We start from the raw sequence: 22571 nt of genomic DNA, 5'->3' as shown, positions 1-22571 counted from the left end.
CCTTAATTATAACCTCATACTTGTACCACAAACACATAACATGCCACCTGCTTAGTCTGTTCACATATATAAACAGTGAGTATTAGTTAATGTTGCAGAGATTGTAATTAAGATTTTTTATTAGGGTGATTATCAGCAGGAGGTGGAAGGAAGTTCTTTTGGGAAGATGCACTGACTCATTGTCAGTAGAAACATGCTGTGTGGACATTTAGGCTACAGTTAAGAGATGTTCCACACCTTGACATTCCTTGCTTTTAAAGGTTTGCAATGGATGTATATTACCCTTAACCACATTCATCCCTTTTAAATGAAGTTTTTTCTTCTCCGTGTGTATGTGTGTACTCTATGAATTATCACACAGTTACATTCATTACAGTCATTCATTTTAGTAGACACCTAGATACTACCCTGACAGATGTGTTATAAATGCCACAGAGAGAGAGAGAGAGAGAGAGAGAGAGAGAGATTAGATAAAAAGAGTCTGATTTTAAAGCTTTGGTATTGAAAGTGCCTCTCCTGTAATGGACAAATGTTGAATGTTTTTGGCCTCTAGAGAAAAAAATAACACTACATCAGAAATATGTTTTCATTTTTGGTTTTTAATGCCAAGCCCTATACTAGTTATTATTTTACTGTATGTCATTTTAAGGAGGATGTTTTCTTTTCTTATTCCTGGCCTGCTCTCACCAGTATCTATAATTCATAATCCCTTGTCTATGACATCATAACCCTCTCCAGCAGTTGCAGATTAGCTGTCACAAATAAAGGATTAAGACTACTTAGACTAAGGAAGCTGGGGGAAGAGATGAATTATGAGAGGAGAATGTGCGTGTACACAAATGTCCTTTAGATAGGAAAACAAACAGAGGGATTTTACACTCGTCTTCTCTTGAGCACCCGCAGTGGTACTATTCACATACAAATTTGGTAATCTAGTCTTTGTCTTGCTGTTCGGGAATAGGAATTAAGTACTTATTAAATCATAACACATGGAAAAGATGGAGCTCAAGCCTGCTATCCAATACATTGGTCATCCTTGTCCTGGACAGTCTCTTTTATAATTACTATCTTAACTCCCACTCTTTAGATGTGTAAAGAGATCTTGTCACAGCTGGCAAACACAAAATATTACCCACTTTCTCTGATGTTGTTTTGAGCTTGCCTCCCACCAGCAGAAGTTTGTCCAGTAATAGATACTACCTGACCCACTTGGTGTCTCCAATATGCCAGGACCAACACAGCTACAACAACACTGTATACAAGGAAGATTTTCTAATTTTGGACCAGATCTTCAACTGGTGTAAATCTTCCTAGCTCCATGGCCCTTTATTTTTAAGAGGTTCAGAAAAAGAATTGTTATTTCTGTAGAAAATAACAAGTGCACCAATATTTTGACAAGCTGTGTGTCTGTATGTAGATCTGTGGCTGATCTAAGTAGGTCACTATGTAAATGATTTATCTTGAGGGTTCTTTTTTATATATATTCAGTGAGTTTCCTATGCAGCAATGATCTGATATCATTGTTCTTTCTTTTAACCTCTCTGTGTGTTTTGTACAAATGCTTACAGAGCACAGGCACTGTATCTGATTTACAAGGTGCTGTTCATGGTGTTGTCTGCTCATATTTCTGAGGACAGGACCTAGCCCTTAGTTAGCATTAGTGCAGTGCTTAGGAATTGGGTAGTATCCTTTTAAATAGCTTTTAATGCCTTTAGTATGCCTTACTGTTTTCTGTGTTTCAGAAACTACTAGAACCCAGCCACAGCAGCAATGTATATAGTTAGATAGGATTTGCAGGTTGTATATAGTTAGAAAACATGGTTATTTTGATTTCACGGTCCCCTTATGGTCCCTTCATAGTACCTATGTTGTCTAAAAAGCAAAAGACACAACATTTAGACTCTTAATATTACTAGTAATGATCTGGCTGTAATGGGCTCTCATATTTTGGTGTTTGTTTTGCACAGCTGCAGTGGAGTTGCACTGGCTAAGTGCTGGAGCGCGGGCAGTGTTTTCAGAATCAGCATGGAAGCCCAGAGCCTACACATGTATTATTCTGCCAGGGATCTGTAGGTTCCGAGTGTGAAACCCTATGTTCATTCCTAGGAAGTGCTAACTCTGCCTACTCTGTCCTCATCATCACTTCATTCTGATGGAACCATCTGGGGAAAACTCTTCAAGGAGAACCTTGGAGTGGTTTTCTACCTCCCTTTCCTCCTCCCATGAGTAGAGGAAGCCTAGAATTTGGGCCACAATTGTCAAATATGTATAAAATTCCAGGTGGGGTGTTGGGGGTGGGGGAAGCAATCTTCTCTATAGGATGGAGCATATGGTACACACAGACACACCTGTTGTGCAGAGATTCCCCAGAAGAGACTGTGTGCCTGAAGTACAGTCTCCCCAGTGTTCCTCCTGGGATGAAGCTGCTTGGGGCAGAGATGTAAATGCCACAGACTGGACCAACATACATTTATTATTTTAACCAAAATATTTTCATGAGTGAAGAGCTGCTTTTCTTTCCATGTTAAACTGATAAGGAGAGCCTTCTGTGGGCAGTGCAAATGGTCACCTTAGTAAGAATGACTCTATCAGGGAAAATGGTGTCAAACTGTTGTGCAATCATGTGGCAAAACAACAGGAGGAGCAGGTAGATATAAAGTCCTCTACATTTTGAGCTGGAGGTATAATGCCCAGCTCAGGAAGGCATATTTGTGCTAGCTCTGACCTAGCAGTGTGCTAGAAATAGTAGTGGAGCTGCAGTGGTGTGAGCGACAGGAGGGGCTAGCTGCCCCACATGTAAATTATTAGATCTATGATGGATAGTTTTTAGACTTTGAAATTCTAACAGACTTATTTAACAATCAAACTCAAAACATGCCTGGATAGGAATAAAAGAGAAATTGGCAATGACAAAGCTTGCAGCAAAGGCGTCTTCCTAACAATGTCAACTGCATTAAAAATGTTTGTTTCTCTCTCTAGCAAAGTAGTATCTGTTTCTGTTAAGCGCTGCAGAGAAGAATGTTGAGCAAAGAATAGTTAAGTTAAATAATTCAGTGAGTCACTTCACTTTAAGAAACTCCTGATGTGATATTATCAATACCCAGTGATTAGAACATGGTTGGACAACCAGTGAAGGATGAATTAAACCTAAAAAAATTGCTCATCAGCAAAGGCACTTTGAGATGATGTGTTAACACAGAAGTCTTTGTCTCCAGTTTCACTTATTGTTTATATCTACAATTTGAAACATCCTGTTCCCACTGAAGACAGTGGCAAAACTCACGCTGGCTTGCATGGAAGCAGAGTTAGGTCCTATTTTGTATTTAGTTTACAGTGACTCCATTTAGCTTTTTGATAGTAAGCTTGTAGTATTTGATTTTACTCAACCAGTAATGTCATAGGAAACGTTAAGAAGTATTTTGTAATAAGGATAACCATGTTTATCCAAGAAGTATGTACTTTACAAACAAAAATTGTTAATTTACATTTAGAAATTCAGAATGTCCTTCCTCCTATTTATGGTGAAGTTGAACTAATTTTTTTTATCTTTTGTTTGATTTTAATATATAATGTTCTTAATTTTTTAAAGCCAAAGCCAACTGAAACTGTCACCACTGATGAGTCTGGGGTAAGATTAGTAAACTGACCCCAGTGGTTGTACCTCTACTTGAGTTTATTCTTTTTACCATGCCTATTTTTCCCACCAATTTTTCTGTATTTTTCATAATTGTCCTACTAGCAAGGTGTATGCAGTGGTTTGCATTCGTTGTCAGTGTATTATTGAACTCTACTACAAATGAACCCAACATGGTCCTATTAACAAACTAGGAAACTTGGAAATGCATGTGATGTGTGAAGCATTTCTACAGATCCTGTGTTCTTCGCATGTATTTTTTCCTTTCATATCATGCTTATAAAGATGAAAAGACCCTAAAGTACATTTTCAAATCTTACCTCTTTCACCATTGCGTTTGTTGTTGTTTTTCTGAAAGTGTTGCATGTTCTGCTTTTTACTTGGTTTCACTTCTCCGTGATACCCTTCAGAACTCTGAAGACAGCGCTAGAATCTCCATCACTTTTTTCCGTCTCTTCCGGGTGATGCGATTGGTGAAGCTTCTCAGCAGGGGTGAAGGAATCAGAACATTGTTGTGGACATTTATTAAGTCATTTCAGGTGAGCATGATAATGTTAAATCTGCCTTTTAATTACAAATAAATCAAATTTAATTTTTATGGCTCAGGATGCAAGTAGCAAAATATTACTCTAGTAATTATATGTTACCTCTCATTACATGGAATTTAAAGTATATGGGATGAAATCCTGGCCCCACTGAAGTCAATAAAAGCTTTGCTATTGACTTCAGTGCAGCCAGGATTTTACCCTTAGTCTTGTAATCTTAGTTTTTACAATGAGATCTATAAGGATCAGAGTACTTATTCTAGAAGTGACTTTGTAATTCTAAAGATGGCTTTTCATACAATTGCACAATAGGTTATGTATGACATATTTATGTAGACTATGTTCACCTACAGCATACATAACTAAAGATAGATGCTTACCAGTGCTTGTTGGGATCAAAAATTCTCAGAGGGATATGAACATGTCTTCAAATGCTTTAATTTTGTGATTATGTAAATGAGGTATTTACCTCTTTAACAGATAGATGTCTAAGGTCCTGAAACTGCAAACACTTATGCACATGAAATCAGTCGAACTACTGGCATGTATAATATTAAGTGTTTATGTTTTTGGAGAATCTGGAGCTAACTGTAGTTAAAATAAAATAGAACTGATGTTTTGAAATAAAGAAATATCTTTCTGGCAGAAATCATCTGAAATATCTATTATTTGGTTGTAATATGCTGGTTCTGAAGAGTGGAATTGCCATCCATGCCACAGAAGTGCATATATTACATGTCAGTTCAGATTCTGCCCCCTCCTGTGGCTACTCTACATTGCTTAGACAGAGCAAAGTGGCCTAATCTGTCTCTAAGGAACTAGCTGAGAGTTCCCCTAGCATAGGGTAGCTCTCACCTGGACTAAACTCCCTCTTCCACCCCAGCATAGGGGTGTATCTTGGGGGAGGGCATGTTATGGTTGGGAGGGCTTTTGCCAGCAGGAGAGATTCTGGCAAAATCTCTATAAATGGGCTATAAACTCTAAAAATGTCCCCATTGTACATGGAAGAGTATTAAGTGATTTGAGCTCTTTTCCGACATTTTAATAATTTGTACAAAAACTAAAATCTTGGATAAATCTGTATAGAAGGGCTAAATTTTTTTTTTTAAAAAAAAGCTCCATAAATTAAAATTATTAAAAAATAATAAATTTATTTGGACATAAGCTTTCGTGGGCTAGAACCCACTATTGAAGTGGGTTCTAGCCCACGAAAGCTTATGCCCAATAAATTTGTTATTCTCTAAGGTGCCACAAGGACTCCTCATTGTTTTTGCTGATATAGACTAACACGGCTACCCCTCTGAAACCTAAAAATTAATAGAAGGCTTTTCCCATTGTTTTAGGCTCTGCCATATGTTGCTCTTCTGATAGCTATGCTGTTTTTCATCTATGCTGTTATTGGAATGCAGGTAATTATGAGTAATTTGCCCCTGAAAATGAGTATGTTGCCATATTCCTGCTGATGGACTGTTCTTTCCCATGACACTAGGGTTTTGCCCATGCTAATAAAGACATTAGGCTAGATCTGTGTGCTAGAATGATCCCCATGTAAATTCCTGTGTCCCCAAAGGGTATAAGAGTTTGGCACAGCCCAGGAAAGAGGGAAGTCTCCACAGTTAGGCTGGGGTGAGGAACATCCTATATGGAGTGGCTTTCCTTTCTAATTCTCCCCTTTTCCCCATCATTCACCAGAACGGGACAGATGCCCTTGTGATTTTTAATCTGACATTATGCATATATAGCATAATAATATTAATCTTCCTAAAATAGGTAGGATAATGGTCTCTAATATACTGTAATATCACATACATATATAATACAATATAATATAATATCTGAAATACTGTATTGGGAAAGGAAGGCTGGTCAAGTGGTCAAGCACTGGGCTTGAACTCAGGAGTTCTCGATTCAATTCCCTGTGCTGCCACTGACTGACTATATGACTTTGGGCAAATTTCTTAAACTCTCTGTGCCTCAGTTCCCTGCTCTGTGTCTGTCTTGTCTATTTAGATTGCACAGTCTTTAATAGAGGGATTATATTTTACTATGAGTATATGCAACACTAAGCACAAATGGGATCTTAATCTCAGTTGTGACCACTAGGTGCTAGTGTAATATAAATAATAAAGATAACATAATCTGACCCAGCACACAGGAGGATGCATAAAATGTGTAATAATAGATTCAATGATGTTGCACCAAATGTTTAAATATCTATTCATGCAATATTTACTGCATGTTGTCAGATTTGCATTATTACCATGGAAGTAGTGAAGAAATCAGACGAAGCAATTATCATATTTGTAAAACTAAAGGAGTACTTGTGGTACCTTAGAGATTAACCAATTTATTTGAGCATAAGCTTTCGTGAGCTACAGCTCACTTCATCGGATGCATACCGTGGAAACTGCAGCAGACTTTATATATACACAGAGAATATGAAACAATACCTCCTCCCACCCCACTGTCCTGCTGGTTCTCTGTGTATATATTCTCTGTGTATATATAAAGTCTGCTGCAGTTTCCACAGTATGCATCCGATGAAGTGAGCTGTAGCTCACAAAAGCTTATGCTCAAATAAATTGGTTAGTCTCTAAGGTGCCACAAGTACTCCTTTTCTTTTTGCGAATACAGACTAACACGGCTGCTACTCTGAAATTTGTAAAACTGTTTTTCACACATAGAGATGCTAATTTAAATTGCTGGATTATGGCCACTGTTCATTTAGACAAAATTATGTAGAATGGAATCAAAAATAATATTGGATCCCGACTTCTGCTTGCAGGTATTTGGTAAAGTTGCCATGAGGGACAATAACCAAATTAACAGAAACAACAATTTTCAGACTTTTCCCCAAGCAGTCCTGCTTTTGTTCAGGTAAATATATTTTAATCTTTGCTTTTATTAGCGCCTGCGGGTTCTTAAACTGACATTTGGAAGACTCTTCTAGCTTGTGTAATGTCAGTTTGCTTAAAATCTGTTTGAAAGTTACAAGTAATTTAGTGTGACGGTATGTAATCCTTTCTGCCATACTTTCTACTGTTCACTGGCACAGAATAGTCTTAAGAGTGTACAAGGTGTACAGAAGAATAACCTAAAGTCACTCAGTCTGTTAAGAGAGCTACCATGAATAATATCTAATGGGAAATGTATTGTAATTTTCTTGATGCATTAAGGGCTGGAATATACCTGTCCCAAGCCTGAATGTGCAAGGGATAGAGAGGGTGAAAGGAGACTTGGCCTCCATTGGGCCCCTCATACACAGGGGCCAAGCACAGTGGGGACATGATGACTTCACTTGCTGTGATCCACTGTTGTGACTAGCCTCTGCTAAGGGTAAGGGGACTGCGTGCTGAATCCTCTTTTACAGTGTCAATGCAGCTGTGTTTGACAGGAACACCAGGGGGATTGAGTATCCCTAAAACGGAATGCCTTCTGTGGGGATCCAGTTCTACACCACTCCAATGTAGGACTGTCGCTTCATGCCACAATTTCACCCTAAGGATTTTGATCACAAAAAAGTCAACAAAAGATTTTTCAATACGTTGGATGTACTCAAGTACTGATATTTCCATGGTGTTACCTAATTAACTTTGAACAATGAAGGTCCTTTGTTATCTTATCTTATCAAGAGATAAGGAACATCTAAATTATTAGATAAAAATGTCATGTGGCAGTAGTTCAGATACAATATCTAATGTGACATTTCCTGATCAAACGCTGTTTGCTAAAATGCTTCAGACAATAAGAGGAACCTTCTTTCTGTTTTAATTCAAATTGCTTAAAAAATTGAGGACCAAGTCAAGACCTCAAGTGAGGTGAAGGGTCCCAAGTTTATTTGTGCTAATCTACAATCTGCACTGGAAATCACCAGCCACAAGTCATGCCAATTAACTCAGTGAAGCCCAGAACCACACTTGCCAGGAGGGAAATGAAAAACACCACAAAGCAGTTTGGCAGTTCTGTATTGTGGGAAAAAATCCCTCAGAACCCATGTCAGGATTCCTTCCCCACTCTGAACTCTAGGGTACAGATGTGGGGACCCACATGAAAGACCCCCTAAGCTTATTTTTATCAGTTTAGGTTAAAAACTTCCCCAAGGTACAAACTTTGCCTTGGCCTTGAACAGTATGCTGCCACCACCAAGCATTTTAAACAAAGAACAGGGAAAGAGCCCACTTGGAGACATCTTTCCCCAAAATATCCCCCCAAGCCCTACACCCCCTTTCCTGGGGAAGGCTTGATAATAATCCTCACCAATTTGTACAGGTGAACACAGACCCAAACCCTTGGATCTTAAGAATAATGAAAAATCAATCAGGTTCTTAAAAGAAGAATTTTATTTAAAGAAAAGGTAAAAGAATCACCTCTGTAAAATCAGGATGGAAAATACTTCACAGGGTATTCAGATTCAAAACACAGAGGATTCCCCCTCTGGGCAAAACCTTAAAGTTACAGAAAACAGGAATAAACCTCCCTCTTAACACAGGCAAAATTCACATAAAACAAAAGATAAACTAATCTGCCTTGCCTGGTTTACCTATACTGGTTGCAATATTGGAGACTTGGATTAGGATGGGTTGGAGAAGATGGATTTCTGTCTGGCCTCTCTCAGTCCCAAGAGAGAACAAACATGTAAACAAAGAGCACAAACAAAAGCCTTTCCCCCCCAAGATTTGAAAGTATCTTGTTCCCTTATTGGTCCTTTGGGTCAGGTGCCAGTCAGGTTAGCTGAGCTTCTTAACCTTTTACAGGTAACAGGATGTTGCCTCTGGGCAGGAGGGATTTTATAGCACTGTATACAGAAAGGTGGTTACCCTTCGCTTTATATTTATGACAATCCACAAGGGTGATTGGCCACCCCCGTGACAAATCATCTAAAGCAGAGGTTTACAAACTCTGGGACATCCCCCATAGGGGGCACTGAGGAACGTTCAAGGGGGCAAGAGGTGATGTTAGGCAGCTCGGGTTTCAGCTCTGCATGGTGGGGCTCAGGAGGGAGCACCACCTCCACCCCCGATTCACCTCAGTGGGGCACCCAGCCTATGGGTCAGTGTCAACATCCACCGCAGCTGTGCCGATTTACACTGCCAGCAGCCTCCATGCCCAGCGCTGGCTCTGCCCTCGGAGACTGTTGCATGTGCCTTCCCCCACCCTGAAAACCCAAGTTGCGTGGGGCAGGAGGTATTGTGTCTATTTTTCTCTGGGTTGTGGCGGTGCTCAGCTCAAAATCTGTAATTGTAATTCAAAGCGGGGGCTCAGCTCAAAAAGTTTGAAAACTGCTGATCTAAAGGGAGGTGAAAGGGAAGCTGGAAAAGGGTGTCTCACACTGGCAGCCCAAGCCTGCGAAGCCACTTCTGAACCCCAGCTAGGAGTGAGTGGATCCAGATTGATGTACTGCTTGAGGACTCTAATGGCAATGGGATGGGTAGGCACAAAAGTGTACCCCCTTGTCAGCGTGCAACTCCCCCCTCAACAAAGTGTGGCTCTGTCCTCACCTGAATAAATTGGGTGAAGACAAGAAGGATGTTCCCCTCACCTGCAAGCCCTTTAACCCAAAGGGGGTATCTCAGTTGCTGTCTGGCCCCATCAAAGCCACACTCAGGTTAGCAAATTTGGGCAAATAACAATAACAATTGTTAACACATTTATGTTACTCGAAATTCAACAGATCCATGGGATGGTGGTTTTAGTCTCCTTTTGCACTATTAAATAATAGAAAATCTTTGCTAATCTAATACATTTATCCAAATATTCTATTTTTCACCTTTCCATTTATATTGTAACACTTTTGACCTCTATGGGTTATTATCCAAGCTTTGGTCTCTGTTCTGACTTAATTTTTTCATCTCTTTTATTTACCCCATGTACTTTTGAGGTTACAGATGTGCTACAGCACGCTAAAAGGGAGCAGGGTGGCCTCAGTTACAGCCATGCAACACCCCCCCCAAGTATTGATTGGGATTCCATTGGTATAAGTGAATGGAGAATATGATCCATCAAGAAAACAACATATTTTAAAGCAAATTACCAACAGATGGGCATTTTGGTAGGCCTGCCATAAATAAACCACGTTTACAGGCATAAATCAAAAAATGTACTCACAAACAAATTACTTGGCATGCAGGTACTTTAGGCACAGTCAGTTACCTTTATGCACTTTGCACACACAAATATGTGTTTGCCTCCTCCCCCTTTGGAAAATGTTAATCGGCTATAATAAGAGTATGTATAATGAACACTGTATATGGTGTCCTGCCAGAAAGAGCCAGCTTCTTCCAGCCTTATCCTCTGTCTCCTCATTCAGGGTGCTTCTCTTCTGCCAATCCTGAACACTAAAGTACAACAAACTCCTTCAGCACAGTAGTATGTATGGAGAGAAGCAAGTGACACATTAGAAACAAAAATAACCGAACGAGGGGTCCGCTCCTACAAACTCAGCTTGGCATAGTGCTTCCAACTATAAGTATGTCCCTTCAGACTTCAGTGAGACTACTCAAGGTAGTAAGCACTGTGTGAGGTGTATACAATTCATGGGTAACTGGTCAGCCTTTAGGTTGACCAGTTCCTATCCACCACACCAGTCCCTCAAAGGTTCTGGAACTCATGTTGCTTATAGAGAGAGATGATCAATTTTCCCTCAAAAACCAAGTGTTCTACTTCAGTCCTCCCATAACTGTCCCTGTAGGGGCAGTTCTATGGACCACTAGTAGGTGGGTCACACAGTTGCCTCTTGTTTACCCTAGGGACCTCTTGGGTTCAGAAACCTGACTTCTGGGGAGGAACAGCCAAACAGCACGGGCTTCCAAATTTGTATACAGTATTTCATTAACTAAACTAAATAACTAAGCAAAAGCATAAAATACATACGGAAAAAAAAGTGGGTTAGTATCAAATTAATCTAATTATCAGGTTGATTCAATTATAGCTAATAAACCAATAATTGCTCAGAAGCACTATGTAATGATTTGTAATGGCAGCAACGCTTAGCCTCAAAAGGAAGAGGATATTATAGAACTCAGTCCCAGCCTCATGAGCTATTTCAGTTCCAGCCAAAGAGGGTCGGATCCCTGCTGGATTGAAGCTAATGGGAAGACCACAGCTTTGATGTTGATTAAGACACCTGCCGACATTACCAGTGGTTAGGTGATAGCCAATCTCTTCTATCTCCTCCAACTCCAATACAGGGACACCATGAAACAGTCCAGTACAACTCAAGATGACACAGCTTATTTTTCAGGATTTAACGTGCAACTCCTAACCCACAACATATATTTCTGTGTGATCTTTTAGGGTATTTTCAACTCTTTTAGCTGCAGGTGTGATTCCCAGCTCAAGCTAGCATGCTAAAAATAGACTGTAGCTGTGGCAGCATGAACAGTAGGGTGGGCTAGTTGCCCAGACAATGTTTGCAGAGTCTCAGATGGGTACACACTTGGAGCAGCTAGCCCATTCTACCGCCCACACTGCTGCGGCTACGTTCTGTTTTTTGTTTGCTAACTCATTGAGAGCTAGTGCAAGCACGTCTTCTCAAGCTGGAAATCACGTCCCCAGGTGGAACGCAGACATACTTTTAGACAGCAAGGTTTTTTCTGGATATTGAAACACTATCCCACAGGCACCATTCTCAAATAAATTCTGTGGGTTCTAGCTGCACACACAAACACACACACACACATCCCACACTATACACTACACTACCAGCCGTCTTCTGGAGTTAAAAACTAGTGCTAGAATGCTAATGGAGAGCTCATTTTGAAACAATAATTTTTGATGGATCTTGTCTTGTTTGTGCCCTAATAAAGGTGTGCGACTGGAGAAGCATGGCAGGAAATCATGCTGGCTTGTTTGCCTGGAAAACGCTGTGATCCAGAATCTGATTATAATCCAGGAGAAGAATTCACATGTGGAAGCAACTTTGCAATTATTTATTTCATCAGTTTTTACATGCTTTGTGCATTTTTGGTGAGTCCAGTTAGTGTCCACAAACACAAGTGAGTTTTAGCATTTTGATTGGACAATAAGCTAACAACAAAAACCCAGATCCACAATCCAGTTTGTAAAATATTTTTTTCAGCGTTATATGTTTCAAAAGGACACCCAAGTCCTTTAGTTCAAACTAAAGGCCCAATCCTACCAGCAGTTATAGTTACTCCAGCGTGAAGTCCCATTGACGTCAATCTTGCCACATGTGCAGGAGTAGCAGTTTGCAGGATTGGGTCCCAAGATATATGAAATATGCTATGATAATTTATCATTATTGTTGATTTGTACTATATCATACCATCTAGGAGCCCTGTTCACTTACCAGGACTCCATTGTGCTAGGTGCAGTACAAACACAGAACAAAGAGTCCCTGGCTCCAAGAGTTTATAGTCTAAGTATCAGACAAGAGACAACAGATACAGATAGACTGACGGGAGTATGAGGAGACACTGAGAGAATCTCTGCCGGGCAGCTAGGAGTGAACCTTCCAGCCCAGGTAGACAGAGTTCAGCTAGTGGTGCTTGAGCTAATCCTCTAAAAATCGCAGTATGGGCACTGCAGCCTGGGCTGGAGCGCAGCTCTCAAGCCCACCTGGCCTCCTAGACTTGAGGGCCCAAGCTCCAGCCTGAGCTGCAACATCTATAAGGCTATTTTTAATGTGCTAGCTACGGTCCCACTAGTGTGAGTCTGTCTGCCTAGACTGGAATCCCAGCTGCAGTCTAGACTTAACCTGAGACAATATTGCCAGCATAATAGGCTGTGATATCAGCTCACAAGCAGGCTAACCATTGTCAAGATTTTTGTACCTCATGGCAAAGTAGATTTTTAAGGAGGGTTTTAAACAAGGATAATGAGATGGATTTCTAAGGGTTTATTAGAAGCTTCTCCCTGGCATGATGGTCAGCCTGGGATTAGGAACAAGGATGCTTGTTTGAAAATGTAACAGTTGGACGATAGAGGCTGACAAAATGGGCCAATCAGAGGCAGGAGTCGACCTTCAGTACTGAATGAGAGATGCTAAGCAGAGTGAGAATAGGTCATGAAGGGCCTTGAAAGTGATGCCAAATAGTTTTTGAGAAGATAGAGAAGAGAGAGCTGGTAGAAGGATTCAGAGAGAGAGGTGACATGGTCAAAGCAACTGGAAATGATAATTTAAAAATTATCTACGCAGCACTATTCTGAATGGATAGCAGCAGGACAAGATTGCATATGTTATGTCAATATAAATAATAATAATATCATATTTGCTGGAGAAAGTTTAATATTTATCAAATCTTGTATCCACTGATACTATTTAACCAGCTTGAAGTCTAACTCTGCTGAAAGTTAAGTTATTTCATATAAACACATATGCCAGCAAAATGAAGGCAAATATAAATTTTGAATTGTTTTTAGATTATCAATCTGTTTGTGGCTGTCATCATGGACAACTTTGATTATTTGACACGTGACTGGTCTATTCTGGGTCCACATCATTTGGATGAATTCAAAAGAATATGGTCAGAATATGATCCTGAAGCAAAGTAAGTTTGATCATTTCTCTGCCCAAATATCCCTAATGAATATATAAAAGTAAAGTGTTAAAGACTTTCTTCAGAGGCACATATAAATGTGACAACTGGTACGTATTTTTTGTAGGGGAAGAATAAAGCATCTTGATGTAGTTACGTTGCTGCGACGCATTCAGCCTCCACTTGGTTTTGGCAAATTATGCCCCCACAGAGTGGCGTGCAAGGTAGGTCTTAAAATAAGTTCCCCTTGTTGTTTTTCTCCATAGTTCATAATTTTACTGCATTACCACAATAATGCTGTCCAGTTTCATGGGTGGGGGAAATGGTCCCTCTGATAAGCTCTCATTCACCACCGAATTACTCCAGTTTTGCACTGGGTTTATTCTGCCCACTCAAATCAGTTTGTTATTTCAGTGAATTGATTTCAGTGTAGTTATACCAACATAAAGCACTTTAGGATTAAAGAAGTGGCTGTATAAATGTATCATTATTCTATTTTCATTATCATAGTTTATGTGTATTTCCAAGAAACTGGCTAAAACATCATTTTACCAACGAAATACAAAACAATATGTTTTTTTTCTTCTTCAATAAACCTTCAGTCAAACGTCATTTGTGCTACTTAACTATGTACCTACAAGAGACCATAGCAGCTCTTATACTTGGCAGTGAATCTTGGGTTTTGCTATGGAGAAATAGTCTCTTTTAGAGGGCAAGCCAGCTTTTACTTAATGTTTACTTTTTTTTAACTTAGTGATTGCAAGTGGCCTTGCATGTATGACATAAGCTCATTTCCCCAGGATGCCTTTTTGCTACCTGCATTCAGAAGGAGAGAAGTCAGATTTACAAAACCCCTGCAGTTTTTCTGAACATGTTAAACATCTAATTGTGATAAAAATGGTTCTGTTTTCATTTTACATTCTTTAGGAATTATTTCACAGAGAAAAATTCTCAGAAATTCCATTTTCAGGCCTACACACAAGTGTAGGAGAGAGCACTCCATCCCTCAATTTGTTAATCAAGGGTTGGAGTTCTGCACGGGGGCCTGAAACTAGTGGGTATGTACTTGGCATGGCTAAGCTATGCTTCCACTGCCACTACTCATGCCACAGTGTCTCCGCTGCTATTTATACTCTGGCTAGCTTGAGGAGAGCTAGCGCAAGCATGTATGCGCGAGCAGAGGAATCGCATCCCCAGCTCGGAGTGTGGACATGGTACTACACTAGAACAGAGGAAATATCAATTGGATAGGAAAAAATTCTGATAGATCAAATAGCGTAATTTTATCAAGCTCACTGAGGCACTTCTGTGAGAGAGATTACTGCTTAAAATGCTGATGGTGATAGAGTAGATGACAATTCAAGTCTCATGCAGAGCCATTCCCTAGTTGAATCAGGAGGTCCTTTCCAGATTGATTCAACATAGTTATTACTGATTTTCCAATTACGCTGGCTTACTTAATTAAATGAGTCTGAGATGCGTGATACTGTGTAAAGCACTCCTGGAAAATGTAGTAGCGTTTGCAAGTCAGTTTTGATGATGTGGCTCTTGGGTGGGCATACACATGAATACGAACAACTGAGAAAAGCTAGCTGCTGACAACAGTGAGCCAAATTCTCTCATGCAGTGCAGCTGTTTTGTGCAGCACTACTGGCACAGTCTGGCCCTAAAGTTGTCAAAACTGTCCCTGAGAGGATCTCCTCAATACAGGGTTATCCCCGGTGGCAAAGAGCCAGCGCAGAGGCTCTTGCACCACTGCACCAACCCCCACCCCATTGCTGGCCTAGCAGGGACCAGGAGGCATGGCCAGAGGGAAAGCTGTGTAACTAGAACTCCCCTGCACTACTCTGATCCCCAGCTGCTTTTATTGGTCTCCTGGGGCTGTTAGCAGCTGGCGTAAGCTAGAGCAGCCCTCAAATTCCTTTAGCTCAATGCCAGAGGTCTGGTGCTGCAGAGGCAGCAGGATCAGGAACATACGCTTTTGCATACACAAAGCTACATTTACACCACACTGCCCAACCTTTCTGCTGTGTGCAGTTCAGCCTTCACCAAGGTCCTGGCCCGATGTCTGCAAAGGGGCTTAGTGAGTAAAATATGAAAACCACCGAACATTTTCAGCTCTTCTGGAAAAAATTGTGTTATTAATATCATCTATAAATTGTACACAGCTGAGATGGATCTTTGGAATGCCATGGTTCATTTCTGGTGTCAAGCAAAAATGCTCTCTTGCAGAGCTGTAGCCTGTTTATCAGCTAAGGGATATGATTTTTTTTTCTACATACCTTGTCAGGTGTTATTCTTTTCATATATGTCAGCTTTTTAGATAAATGAAGATAATTAAACATTGTTGTCCAAATATATTCCCTCAAGAATTCATTTTTTAAAAAGATTCATTTGTTTTCTTTTTTCCACGTACAGAGGTTAGTAGCCATGAACATGCCTCTGAACAGTGACGGAACAGTTATGTTCAATGCTACTTTATTTGCCTTGGTTAGAACTGCGCTGAAGATCAAAACAGAAGGTAAGATAATATCTGTGAAAATGACACTTTGTGTGTCAAAATATGTGGTGAAGAAAAGTTCAGGAGATGTGATATTCTGCATAATTCCTTCTTGCCGGACACCAGCAAGCCTGATACTGGTTTTGGATTGAGGGCTATATTCCCAAATGGCTGGAGTGTTCTTTTCTGGTTCTGCGGTTAGAAATTGCATGAGAGTGCTGAGGTACAGGGAGACCTTGGAAACCGTTACAGACCTATATTTGGTGAGATAAGGACACTGGCATATACTGTGGAGGCTGAATCTGAGTGGGTTTAGCAGACTTTTATTACTGTGCATTAAGAGAAAACATTACAAGTTTCAAGAAATGATTTGTGATAACTATACCCTTAAACAACTTCACTCTGTTCTGTCATTTACTGTCTCAGTCTCCTTTTTCCTTCTAATTTTTTATTTTTCTATGTATTTTATTACTTATTGCTCTCCATCCTCTGGTGGCTCCTCCATTCCCCAGAAGACTTCATGCTCCATTGCCCATAACAAGCTGCTTAGAATAAGCCTCTGTATGTAGCATTGTGTGGCAGATCCATATGCTGAGCTCAGAGAAGGGAATCCTACTACCCAAGCTAGTCAATGCTTCTGGCTGCAACCTGCATGCTAACCTGGAGAAGGTCCCTTTCACTGTGTATTTTAGTTAGAATTTGCATACATTTAAATGAATAACTCAATCTCCCTAATTTCTCCTGGATCTGAGTGTATTTTGCACCCTTGTGAGCCATTTTGTTTTTTTTTCTTTAAACTAAACAATTCAATGTAAAGACTAAAGAATCATTAATTCCAGCACTAACTGAAATGTAATTGTTTTCTAAGTTATGTGTAGCATAATCATTTTGTCTGTCTCTCTACAGGTAACCTAGAACAGGCAAATGAAGAACTTAGAGCAGTTATAAAGAAAATCTGGAAGAAAACCAGCATGAAGCTCCTTGATCAAGTTGTCCCTCCAGCTGGCGGTTAGTGGGATAAACTTTACAATAAACTATGAGCAAAATCAGAACTTTGTCATTAACCAACAGCAAACTATAATGCCAAAATAAATATATCAGATATTATATTTTGTTATGTTAGATAATATAATGGCAGGATGATCAAAAGAGGAAACAGAAAAGAGAGGTTTTCTGTTAATTTTCTTTCTTGCAAAAATATCTTTAATTAATTGAAATAAAATTGATTTCAGTGCATTCAGCAGAACATATATTTTGTACTAATTAAGCTTAACATTATATTTTTGTTTATATTCTTTTATATTTTGAATATTTCTGGGAGAAAACTGAAACCTTTCTATTTCCTGTTTAAAAAATAACATCTTGCTATATTTATTAAGCCAAAAGGCTCAAATCTTCACTCTGTTACACTCATTTAAATTCAGAGCAATTCCACTGTCTGCAGACAGTGGAGTTGGTCCACATTTACACAAGCATAACTGAGATTGGAATATGGGTCAAAATAAATAGATTTTTCAATTCCACTGATTTCAGTACGTTGGCAAGAACTACAAGGCATGTATGTTACTTGTTATTACGTACTGTAAAATGACACGTCAAATCTTTTGTTATATATTTATATATTATATATATATATATATATATATAGCTTTTCTTTACAATATATACATGCATAGTAATATCCTGTAGGGTTAGGTGACTGTTTTTGACTTGCTTTTTCAAGTTTTAAAGGTGCAGGATCTGTTGCACAGTATCATCCATACCAGTAATACATCCAGATATCCAAGATACAGATCCATTGTAATCATCTGGTATGTTTTGTAGCTTACTGTACTTTCAAGACTGATCAGACTCAGGTTTGGAAGCAGACTCAAGATCCCAGACCCGATGGTGGTGGAGGCTGATCTCTCTCTGAAGGTGACATTCTCAGTCTCTAGGGGAGAGAGAGCATGCTGGCTGCACTGCTCTTCGGCATGACTCAAGAAGCAGCATTAGCTTTAGCGCTGGAGGGAGCCACTTGCTACTGGTGTGGTGGCTGCCAGCTAAAAGTGGGGATGATGCCAAAAATGTAGACAATTTGGCTACCAAAAGGGGAACTGATACTGCACATTTAAAACAACTTTTTGTGTGTGTTCTACTCTATTCTTTTTAGCCTTACACCTGAGTGCTTGCATGGCATATATGAATTGCTTTGTTACTGTTGTAACTATGTGCTTGAGCTTTTTCTGCAGCCTCTGTTCCTTTCAACTATCAGTCTTTCAGAATATTCTGAAGCAATTCTGTTTTAGGGTGGTGGCATGGAATTAGTGTTGCCTCTTGCCTCTTTATTCCCCTACATTTTTATTGAAATATGGATGCATGCTTCAGAATAGCTAGCTGTGCCTGCATAAATTAATCTCGTAGATAATCTTTAAAGATTATATTCTTAGAATTAATCTTCTACAGTTGCACTATAGTTCACCATTTAAACTTTGGTTTCATTTCATTGCTGATTACAAGCTGTATATTAACTTTCGGTTATACTAAAATCCATTGCTAGTACCATAATACTTACTTCAAAAATGTAGTTCTTCAGTGTAGGTAGGACAGAAGATAAAAAATTTGGACCATCATTAAAACTGTAGAAAACAGATTGTCTCCAAAGATTTACAACAGTATAGTACAAATATAAGACCATGTGGCCAAGTTCTTTTTCCAGTCACTTGACAAGATCAAATCTTTCTGTTTCAGTCCTGTTTTGTTTCCTTGCAGAGCCTAGTCAGTATGATTTAGATGAGTAAGTGAAATACAGAAATCAATGGTATCTTAGCCTACTGAAAGGAGAAAAGAGAAATACAGCTATTTTACATTCATATCTGTATGAATGTAAAATAGTTGGTATACAACATAAAATAGTTCTTACTGAAACAGTATTCAATAGAAAAATAAGAGATAGCAATACAAAAGTTGATGTTTAAGTAACAATCTGTAAGTGAATAAGTCTTTAATCAAATATGAGCAAAGTATCTCGGTTCAGTATCAAAATCTGTTACATCAATGGTATTTAAATTGGCCAATCTATTATTTTTTTCTGCAGTATTTTTTTGTTGTGTTGATGCAGGCTAGATCTTTTCAGATACTTACATATGCAGTATGCCTGCACAACAGGATCAGAACCAGTCAATTCCCTGATTGACAGAATGGAAAGAAATCAAATTACATTTTTTCTGAGCTATACATAGATGCAATATAAAAAAATTAAATAAATATTTACTAGCACAAATTAAATTACAAATTACTGTAAACAGATTTCATTAAATCATTAGTAATTAACAACTGATTTCAGCTCAAGAAAGTCCCTTGCAAAAGACAAAATATTAGATGTTTGCTGTGTTTAGCATGAATTAATGTTCTTAATGTAAGAGAATCTAGGGCGGAAGACATACCCAAGACCCACTAAGGTCCATCTCCTTTCTGGAAAAGGAATTTTCCTCTGATTTCCCCCATCCTTTGCCTCCAAGCCTATTCAATCTCATTTAACACTTTCTGCCTTCTTTAAAAATATGTTCCATGTAAATAATTTCTTTTGCTCTCCTTTTAGCTGTAATTAAAATCTCTCTGTGGTGTGATCACTTCTACTTAGCTGCTTCCCTGCCTATACATCTCTAGTCATGTGTGTTACTCAAAAACAAAGTCAAGAATTACTTCCTTTGGCCTAGTCTCAAATTTTCTGTACCCAGGTCTCCATATACAACTGACTGTGCCTGCAAAAGCATGTGTGCATCCCTTTTGCATGCACACACTAACATTTACATAAACAAATTAGGCAGCTGGGAACTCAGTCTGTCTAATTTGCACAGAAAAATGCAGAAAAATGATCTTACTGGGTGTATGCCAGTGCTGGTAGGCACACAAAGCTGCAGTGCAAAAGTGGCTGTGCAGCATCATGGACTGGCTTGAGGCATGCTGTCAGTGTGGCCCATAGTGTATGTGATACAATGTCTGATTTCTACTCATTTGTTCTTTTCACAAACCATTTCATATATTATTTCCTTAAGAGCTCTGTTCAAACACTGGAGAGGAAATAATATTAAAGATGGGGAAAGACTTATGTTGGGAGCCGGAGCAAGGACATATTTCAAGAAGTAATGGTCTTAATTAAACTAAAGAAGAAAGGTTGAGATTAGATGACTTTCAGGGAAATCTTCCTAACATTCAAAACAGAACAATGAGTCAGTTGAACAGCTGCCAAGAGTGATGACAGGTACAACAAAGGAAGTGTTCACACAGAGATTAACTAACTTCAGAGAGTCTAGGAAAAACATTCTGCCTTAGGACCTGATCCTGTGCAGTGATGAGCTCTTCCTGTGGGGCGCTGAGCCCCCTCCATTCCCGCTGTAGCCAGTGGGAGTTTGGGAGGCTCAGTACCTTTAAGGAGGCATCAGCACTTGGCAAGAGCAGGCCCAATGATGCTACATTGAATGCTACGGTTGAACAGACTGGGCTCCCAACCCAAGCCACTTTAAACAAATTAGCAATAGTTTTTTCCTTACTGTCCTTTGATACTTTTAAAGGCACATAAAATAAAAAGCAGCTCCAAATATATCCTTACTGTATTTCCACTGAACTCAATGGTGTTCTGTCTGGGGTGAATTTGGCCCACATCAGACTTTACTGTCACCGATATTTATTGGTCTGAAAGGAGCTTATTTTGAACAGTAGATAATTAAAGAATTCAGTTTGAGAACGATGCTGCTATAAATATAAAAAATGTCATCATAATGGATTTAATTCTGTACTGCTTTTTAAAAAGGACATTGTAGTTACTGAAACTAACTACAGAAACAGACCATCAAAATGAAATATTATGTGCACTTACAGTAGCATTATTAAAAGGAGTAAATTAATTAAACTTAAATTCTTAAAAGATGCCATATTATAGGTAGCAGTGGATCCAGTTAACCTGTTGGATCTCTCAGGACATGAGATAACATATAATGCAAAGTCAAAGGGAGACTCAATTTGAATCAAAGTGATACTGTATGACATGATACAAAAAAAGACAGAAGAGCATTTGAAATGTGTGTAATATACAATCCACAATATGTTTCCCAGCAAACGTATGTTACAGTGTGTCTAGACATAGTATTTAGTGTTCATATAGTCTTTCTAAATTCAGCCAATAGAAGTCACAGTTGTGTCTACTAACCCAGATCCTGAGAGGTATTAAGTACTTGTCTTTCACAATGAGGTCAATAGAAGTTACAGATACTTAGCACCCGTCAGGATTTGGCCTACTAACAGCAAAGTAGATATTCTAAAACACATCAGTTCCCCTTGAGGTATAATACTGTGTTAATTAGCAGCCGCATTGCAAACAGCTTTATCAGTATGTTAAAAATATCAAGAGAGAAGGCAACAAACAAGTAAGGCAGCAAACTTCACTCTAAAAGTAAGTCCAGGAAAGTAAAGAATACCCAACATGGGATATTTTTAAGCAATAAGATGTCCATAGCTCTCTAATATGTATTCCTTACTAGGACATCAAAAGTCCATATTTAGGTGCTCAAACTGGCCTTTGGTCTCATAAAATAAGCATATACATAGTTAAGTGTGAGCTGAGAACTTGAATGTGGGATCTGGCTATCTTATTAAGGCACCTGCATTTGAAGACTGGGCTTTCCATATAAAAGTGTGGTATGGTTCACAAAACCGACTCTGTAAAAATTGCTCATTTTTATTCTGCTCACCAAATGACAGTATCTTCTGAATTATAGCTAGATAATTAACTGGCAAAACATACCTTTACTTTTATTAGCATTTCAGAGTCAATATGCTGCTATAGGAAACATTATGTTCTGCCTCATACATACTACTATTGTCATATGCTAGCCAATGAGCAAATTCTTACTCAAACAATTCTTACTCAAACAATTAATTAATTTATTAATTTTGAATTTATGAGAGCTGTGGGATTTGTCCCTAAATTCTCATTTCAGAATTTTTGTTGCTGGTTGGCAATAATAAGCAGATATAACGCTGCCTGAAAGGTGCTCAGATACTATGCTGATGGAGCATTAGTACAGGAACTACAAAGACAGTTAAATAGATTTGAGACCACTTTGATGGTGCAGTTCAAAAATTGTATTTTGATATGTTAACTGTGCAAATTTGGTTTGGTAGGAAGTAACTGAGCAAGAATAAATTAAAAACAGGACATTTCATTTTTATATAGTCAATCTTCTGAGCATATTCAGTTTCTGTAGCTCTGATTTTAATAAATTTGTTCAAAGTAATCAAAGCCAGTAATTCAACTCCTGTGCAGATACTAACGTGTTTATGATTTAATTAAAAAGTTACCTGCTAGAACTTAGTAAAATATTCTGTTTTCTTCTACATTAAGGACTACTTCACTT

At 38.8% G+C, this 22571-nt stretch overlaps 1 protein-coding gene across 9 annotated transcripts in view; it reads left to right on the top strand.

The window, feature by feature from the left end:
* The window catches only part of CACNA1D (calcium voltage-gated channel subunit alpha1 D), a 324438-nt gene that overhangs the window by 253447 nt on the left and 48420 nt on the right, over positions 1-22571 (top strand). For 5 of the 9 annotated variants that reach the window (XM_078853622.1, XM_078853620.1, XM_078853621.1 and 2 more), the window contains 9 exons: positions 3590-3628; positions 4045-4173; positions 5523-5588; positions 6965-7056; positions 11985-12144; positions 13561-13688; positions 13804-13900; positions 16095-16197; positions 17083-17184. In XM_078853622.1, coding sequence (XP_078709748.1) covers positions 3590-3628; positions 4045-4173; positions 5523-5588; positions 6965-7056; positions 11985-12144; positions 13561-13688; positions 13804-13900; positions 16095-16197; positions 17083-17184 — 916 coding nt within the window. The remainder of the gene's footprint in view (positions 1-3589; positions 3629-4044; positions 4174-5522; positions 5589-6964; positions 7057-11984; positions 12145-13560; positions 13689-13803; positions 13901-16094; positions 16198-17082; positions 17185-22571) is intronic. The other 4 variants (XM_078853625.1, XM_078853624.1, XM_078853623.1 and 1 more) reach the window with 1 other exon arrangement.

This window comes from Lepidochelys kempii, chromosome 7 (assembly GCF_965140285.1).
Source record: "Lepidochelys kempii isolate rLepKem1 chromosome 7, rLepKem1.hap1, whole genome shotgun sequence".
Classification (NCBI taxonomy): Eukaryota; Metazoa; Chordata; order Testudines; family Cheloniidae; genus Lepidochelys; species Lepidochelys kempii.
The sequence above is the reverse complement of the archived record's forward strand: the minus strand, read 5'-3'. Positions and strand labels throughout refer to the sequence as shown.